At 46.0% G+C, this 8,145-nt stretch overlaps 1 protein-coding gene across 1 annotated transcript; it reads right to left on the bottom strand.

Moving 5' to 3' along the window:
* Nucleotides 1-496: 496 nt before the first annotated feature.
* On the bottom strand, nucleotides 497-7,928 carry LOC133444513 (transmembrane 4 L6 family member 5). The gene is given in 6 exon segments (XM_061722353.1): nucleotides 497-1,294; nucleotides 3,868-4,060; nucleotides 5,210-5,234; nucleotides 5,237-5,363; nucleotides 7,460-7,528; nucleotides 7,863-7,928. Coding segments are annotated over 6 exon segments (501 nt in total). The 3' UTR covers nucleotides 497-1,273.
* Nucleotides 7,929-8,145: the final 217 nt, after the last annotated feature.

The following is an 8,145-nucleotide window of genomic DNA, read 5'->3' as shown; positions in this document are numbered from 1 at the left end:
ACGCTTGCACGCAAAAACGCACGCACGCAAAAACACACGCAAAAATGCATGATTGCACGGAAAAACGCACGCTTGCACGCAAAAAATGCACGCTCGCACGAAAAAACGCACGCTCGCACGCAAAAACGCATGCTCGCATGCAAAAACGCACGCACGTACGGAAAAACGCACGCTCGCACAAAAAAACGCACGCTCGCGCGAAAAAACGCACGCACGCACGAAAAAAAGCTTGCTCGCACGCAAAAACGCATGCTCGCACGCAAAAACGCACGCTCGCACGCAAAAACGCACGCACGCACGAAAAAACGCACGCTCGCACGAAAAAACGCACGCTCGCACGAAACCTCCAGGGAGGGTTTAAATCCATAAATGATTGTGGTTGATGCAATACAATAATAATATCAATAACACATTTTATTTAACATTGTCTTACAAGGTACTCAAAGACACTTTACAGCTAAATGAGAACATAAAAAATAAATAAAAACAGACAGAGAACAATATATAAATAAAATAAAGAAGAGGTTATAAATTGTGTGCAGTTTGAAACAGAGAAGTTTTGAGTCTGGATTCCTGAAGCACATGGATGCTTTTTAGAAATTATTATATTACAAAAGGAGAAATTTATGGTAAAATACTAATAGGGGAGGATGTCAGGAAAGAGGTTAGGGTTCAAACACGGTAGTTTCAAGCTAAACTTGACAGGTCTGGTGGTTACACTGCTGGAGCTGGAGCTGGAGGATGGAAGGATTTTAGACGGATGGAAAATGAAAATGAATGAGAACCTTTAAATCTACGCTTAGGTCAGGTTCTGCATTGATGTAAACAAAGAACCCATCAAACTCTTTATGGATGTGAACCGATTAGCAGTTTAGCAGTTTAGCAGCCTCAGGTGAGTCCAGTTGGTCTGAAAGTCTTTGACGAGCTGAAGTTTCCTGAGTCTTCTTTCCTTCCTTCCTTCTGAATCCTGAGAGTCTTCTTCCCTTCCTTCCTTCTGAATCCTGAGAGTCTTCTTCCCTTCCTTCCTTCTGAATCCTGAGAGTCTTCTTCCCTTCCTTCCTTCTGAATCCTGAGAGTCTTCTTCCCTTCCTTCCTTCTGAATCCTGAGTCTTCTTCCCTTCCTTCCTTCTGAATCCTGAGAGTCTTCTTTCCTTCCTTCCTTCTGAATACTGAGAGTCTTCTTCCCTTCCTTCCTTCTGAATCCAGAGAGTCTTCTTCCCTTCCTTCCTTCTGAATCCTCCCAGGTGGTTTCTGGGAACCAGAACTGCTGGTTTCACCGAGACTCTGGATGAACCTGCAACAGAGGGAACGTGCATGACGTCACAGCGGGTTAATCCACTGAGTGACAGAAAGACTGAGTGACAGAAAGACTGAGTGAATAAAGACTGAGTGAATAAAGACTGAGTGGCAGAAAGACTGAGTGGCAGAAAGACTGAGTGACAGAAGACTGAGTGAATAAAGACTGAGTGACAGAAAGACTGAGTGTCAGCGTTAACTTTCAGTTTGAGCAACTGGAAAACATCTAAAATGGGAAAGAGCTGTTGTGCGATCGACTCATAGATTTAGCAAGAAATCGGAGTTATCGTTTTACAGACTGCCGAAAAATAAGCTTAAGAGAGACAAATGGATCGCTGCAATTCACAGAAACAACTGGATTCCAGGACATAAACGTGGATTTGTGGTTCCCATTTTGTATCAGTAATGTTGGATTTTTGTGTAGCTAACGTTAAACGGTCAAATCATAAAGTTCGGTTTCTCATCACTTTAATTTCACCAACAAATCCTGCCTTGAAGTAGAACCAAGCGTCAAGACTTTTGTATCTTCAAGCTTTGCTTCGTGTATTTCCCCGGCGTAGAAATTAAGTTCATATAAATATCAGGAAACTGGATTGGTGTCCAAATATTAATGTCCGTGGACCACTGGTTCTTGGTAACTGTACCAAATATTAATGTCCATGGACCACTGGTTCTTGGTAACTGTACCAAATATTAATGTCCATGGACCACTGGTTCTTGGTAACTGTACCAAATATTAATGTCCATGGACCACTGGTTCTTGGTAACTGTACCAAATATTAATGTCCATGGACCACTGGTTCTTGGTAACTGTACCAAATATTAATGTCCATGGACCACTGGTTCTTGGTAACTGTACCAAATATTAATGTCCATGGACCACTGGTTCTTGGGGTAACTGTACCAAATATTAATGTCCATGGACCACTGGTTCTTGGGGTAACTGTACCAAATATTAATGTCCATGGACCACTGGTTCTTGGTAACTGTACCAAATATTAATGTCCATGGACCACTGGTTCTTGGGGTAACTGTACCAAATATTAATGTCCATGGACCACTGGTTCTTGGTAACTGTACCAAATATTAATGTCCATGCTTCGTGTATTTCCCCGGCGTAGAAATTAAGTTCATATAAATATCAGGAAACTGGATTGGTGTCCAAATATTAATGTCCGTGGACCACTGGTTCTTGGTAACTGTACCAAATATTAATGTCCATGGACCACTGGTTCTTGGTAACTGTACCAAATATTAATGTCCATGGACCACTGGTTCTTGGTAACTGTACCAAATATTAATGTCCATGGACCACTGGTTCTTGGGGTAACTGTACCAAATATTAATGTCCATGGACCACTGGTTCTTGGGGTAACTGTACCAAATATTAATGTCCATGGACCACTGGTTCTTGGTAACTGTACCAAATATTAATGTCCATGGACCACTGGTTCTTGAGGTAACTGTACCAAATATTAATGTCCATGGACCACTGGTTCTGGTAACTGTACCAAATATTAATGTCCATGGACCACTGGTTCTTGGGGTAACTGTACCAAATATTAATGTCCATGGACCACTGGTTCTTGGTAACTGTACCAAATATTAATGTCCATGGACCACTGGTTCTTGGTAACTGTACCAAATATTAATGTCCATGGACCACTGGTTCTTGGTAACTGTACCAAATATTAATGTCCATGGACCACTGGTTCTTGGTAACTGTACCAAATATTAATGTCCATGGACCACTGGTTCTTGGTAACTGTACCAAATATTAATGTCTATGGACCACTGGTTCTTGGGGTAACTGTACGGGTCACTGTGAAGTCCAACTGACGCTAATTTAAGCCCATAATCGTCTGTTATCCCGTCCAACACACTAGTTGCAGCTGTTTTTACCACTCAGTGCAGTAAGGGGCGTCGTCCAGAGTAAGGACATGGTCCAGAGTAAGGACGTAGTCCAGAGTAAGGACGGAAGGAAATAATTGAAATTTTGAGAAAAAAGTGGAAATGTCGAAAACGCACGAAGAACGAACGCACGAAAAAACGCACGCTCGCACACAAAACGCATGCCAAACGCACGCACACAGAAACTCACGAACGCACAGAAAAACGCACGGAAAAACGCACGAACGCACACAAAACGCACGCAAAACGCACGCACGTACGAAAAAACACACACAAAACGCACGCACGCACGCAAAAACGCACGAACGCACGAAAAAACGCACGCAAAATGCACGCAAAACGAACGCAAGCACGCACGCACGCAAAAACGCACGAAAAACGCATGAACGCATGAAAAAACCCACGCAAAAACGAACGCACGCACGCAAAAATGCACGAACGCACGAAAAAACGCACGAAAAAACGCAAACGCACGCACGCACGCAAAACGCACGCAAAACGCACGCACGCAAAAATGCACGAATGCATGAAAAAACGCCCGCAAAACGAACGCACGCACGCAAAAACGCACGCAAAAACGCACGAAAAAACGCAAAACGCACGCACGAAAAAACGGACGAACGTGGTCCAGAGTAAGGGGCCTGACCCGGATCCACTGACCTGGTTCTGGCAGAACCCCCGGCCCAAGACCAGGCCCAGCAGGGCGTTCAGGACGTTGGACCCACACAGGACGGTCTGCAGGAACCCGGCCGCCCCCATCACACTGAACAGAACCAGGTTCCACAGAACCACCGACCCGGGTTCCAGACACACACCCCACCACAGAGTCTGGTTGTACAGGTACCCGGGAAACCTGCAAGACAAGGGACAGGGATTAAGGAACCTGCAGACAAGGGACAGGGATTACACCGGAAACCAGCAAGACAAGGGACAGGGGTTAAAGAACCCGGGAAACCTGCAAGACAAGGGACAGGGATTAAAGAACCCGGGAAACCTGCAAGACAAGGGACAGGGATTAAAGAATCCCGGAAACCTGCAAGACAAGGGACAGGGATTAAGGAACCTGCAGGACAAGGGACAGGGATTACACCGGGAACCTGCAAGACAAAGGACAGGGATTAATGAACCTGCAGACAGGGGACAGGGATTACACCGGAAACCCGCAAGACAAGGGACAGGGATTAAGGAATTTTCAGACAAGGGACAGGGATTAGACCGGGAACCTGCAAGACAAGGGACAGGGCTTAGACAGGAAAACCTGCAAGACAAGGGACAGGGATTAGACAAGGAAACCTGCAAGACAAGGGACAGGGATTAAAGCACCTGCAGACAAGGGACAGGGATTATTCAAGAATCCTGATTAAACCCTGCGAACCTAAAGCTTCAAAATGTCAAAAAAGCAAAACAACGTAACAGTCTCATCCAGAAATAAAGAACAACAGCAAAATAATGTGTTGTAGAGGGAACAGGAGGAAGCAGAACGCTGATTTAGTCCCTTCCTCACAATTTTACGGAAGTATTAGGGCCATGCAAGAATAAAGTCGAAAGTTCATGAATAAAGTCGAAATTTCAGGAATAAAGATGAAATACATTTAGACTTTTTTCGCGACTTTTCAACTTTTTTCGCGACATTTCGACTTTTTTTCCCGATGTGCATGATAAAAAATATCTTTCTCCTCTAAAAATTTTTTTATTTTCTCCTGCCTGGTCCTAACACTCTTCCGTATTATTCAAATATATTTTTAAGCTATTTAATTGTACTCTGAAGTATCGTATAACTCCTAGGCCTATGGCTTGTGCTGATATGGTTTTGTAAAATATTGTTTTTTTATTTTTTGTTGTTTTTAGGAGGGAGAAGTCACTTATAAGCCCTTCAGGTTTTTATGACTCTCCTGCTCATCTTTTCTTGTCTGTGTAATGTTCCTTTTTACGAGTGAAACCAATAAAACCAACCAACAGACAAACATCAGGACTTTGTGGATGTGTGTGGGAGTGTTCTCACCGGTCTGGGACAGGTTTCAGGGGACGCCCCAGACCGGACCGGAGCTGGAGTTGTAGAGGCACAGGGGGCCCTGGACCAGACCTGTAGCAGCAACCAATGAGCAGCTGCCGGCCCCCAGCAGGCCAATCAGGGAGTAGAACACCTGGCAGAACATCTGGACACACAGACACAAGCTCAAATCAGGGAGTAGAACACCTGGCAGAACATCTGGACACACAGACACAAGCTCCAATCAGGGAGTAGAACATCTGGCAGAACATCTGGAGACACAGACACAAGCTCCAATCAGGGAGTAGAACACCTGGCAGAACATCTGGACACAGAAAACAGATCAAATCAGGGAGTATAACACCTGGCAGAACATCTGGAGACAGACACAAGCTCCAATCAGGGAGTAGAACACCTGGCAGAACATCTGGAGACAGACACAAGCTCAAATCAGGGAGTAGAACACCTGGCAGAACATCTGGACACACAGACACAAGCTCCAATCAGGGTGTAGAACACCTGGCAGAACATCTGGAGACAGAAAAACAGCTCCAATCAGGAGTAGAACACCTGGCAGAACATCTGGACACACAGACACAAGCTCCAATCAGGGAGTAGAACACCTGGCAGAACATCTGGACACACAGACACAAGCTCCAATCAGGGAGTAGAACACCTGGCAGAACATCTGGACACACAGATACGAGCTCCAATCAGGGAGTAGAACACCTGGCAGAACATCTGGAGAAAGACACAAGCTCCAATCAGGGAGTAGAACACCTGGCAGAACATCTGGAGACAGAAAACAGCTCCAATCAGGGAGTAGAACACCTGGCAGAACATCTGGAGAAAGACACAAGCTCCAATCAGGGAGTAGAACACCTGGCAGAACATCTGGCAGAACATCTGGAGACAGAAAACAGCTCCAATCAGGGAGTAGAACACCTGGCAGAACACCTGGCAGAACATCTGGAGACACAGACACAAGCTCCAATCAGGGAGTAGAACACCTGGCAGAACATCTGGACACACAGACACAAGCTCCAATCAGGGAGTAGAACACCTGGCAGAACATCTGGAGACACAGACACAAGCTCCAATCAGGGAATAGAACACCTGGCAGAACATCTGGACACACAGACACAAGCTCCAATCAGGGAGTAGAACACCTGGCAGAACATCTGGAGACACAGACACAAGCTCCAATCAGGGAATAGAACACCTGGCAGAACATCTGGAGACACAGACACAAGCTCCAATCAGGGAGTAGAACACCTGGCAGAACATCTGGACACAGAAAACAGATCAAATCAGGGAGTATAAACACCTGGCAGAACATCTGGAGACAGACACAAGCTCCAATCAGGGAGTAGAACACCTGGCAGAACATCTGGAGACAGACACAAGCTCAAATCAGGGAGTAGAACACCTGGCAGAACATCTGGACACACAGACACAAGCTCCAATCAGGGTGTAGAACACCTGGCAGAACATCTGGAGACAGAAAACAGCTCCAATCAGGGAGTAGAACACCTGGCAGAACATCTGGACACACAGACACAAGCTCCAATCAGGGAGTAGAACACCTGGCAGAACATCTGGACACACAGACACAAGCTCCAATCAGGGAGTAGAACACCTGGCAGAACATCTGGACACACAGATACGAGCTCCAATCAGGGAGTAGAACACCTGGCAGAACATCTGGAGAAAGACACAAGCTCCAATCAGGGAGTAGAACACCTGGCAGAACATCTGGAGACAGAAAACAGCTCCAATCAGGGAGTAGAACACCTGGCAGAACATCTGGAGAAAGACACAAGCTCCAATCAGGGAGTAGAACACCTGGCAGAACATCTGGCAGAACATCTGGAGACAGAAAACAGCTCCAATCAGGGAGTAGAACACCTGGCAGAACACCTGGCAGAACATCTGGAGACACAGACACAAGCTCCAATCAGGGAGTAGAACACCTGGCAGAACATCTGGACACACAGACACAAGCTCCAATCAGGGAGTAGAACACCTGGCAGAACATCTGGAGACACAGACACAAGCTCCAATCAGGGATAGAACACCTGGCAGAACATCTGGACACACAGACACAAGCTCCAATCAGGGAGTAGAACACCTGGCAGAACATCTGGAGACACAGACACAAGCTCCAATCAGGGAATAGAACACCTGCAGAACATCTGGAGACACAGACACAAGCTCCAATCAGGGAGTAGAACACCTGGCAGAACATCTGGTCCAGCTCACCTGTCCCCTGAAGGAACAGCAGCCTCTGGTCTTGCTGGTCCGGATAAAAGCCTGAGCTCCCAGTAGAACCTTGAACAGACCAGAACCAGAACCTCAGACCACAACCAGAACCAGAACCAGAACCAGAACCTCAGACCAGAACCAGAACCAGAACCAGAACCTCAGACCACAACCAGAACCAGGACCAGAACCAGAACAAGAAACCAGATCCAGACTGTCATTTACATGGCCTGTCCATGGCAGCTGGTGGCGGATGATGGAGTTTTGTCCATCAGTGTTCTCAGTTCCAGCAGCAAGGTTCATTGTTTTTGTTTCTCTTCTCTGTTTTGGACCTTCAGGAGGGGGGGGGGGGGGGTATGACCTGACTGGACGCCGTGTTCCAGTCGGGTTATTTAACCCTAACCTTTCTCTTCCCGTGTGGGGTGAGCAGAGTGGACCCTTCATAGCAGTGACGTGCGGTGAGGTTCATGGTTGTTGAGGCATTGACTCCTTTAGTGTCAGATTTACAAATATAGAAACCAAAAAGGGAAAAGCTTATTCAATTGGCTACTGGTCATTTCATATCTCATCAGCATTCTTCACAAAAAAACACAGGGGAACACACGGTAAATATTATAGATACGTAAAAGGTAAGAAAAAACGTGCATTTGCTCTACACCCTCCATGTGTTGGCCGTCACAATTCTA

This window comes from Cololabis saira, chromosome 5 (genome assembly GCF_033807715.1).
Source record: "Cololabis saira isolate AMF1-May2022 chromosome 5, fColSai1.1, whole genome shotgun sequence".
NCBI lineage: Eukaryota > Metazoa > Chordata > Actinopteri > Beloniformes > Belonidae > Cololabis > Cololabis saira.
The sequence above is the reverse complement of the archived record's forward strand: the minus strand, read 5'-3'. Positions and strand labels throughout refer to the sequence as shown.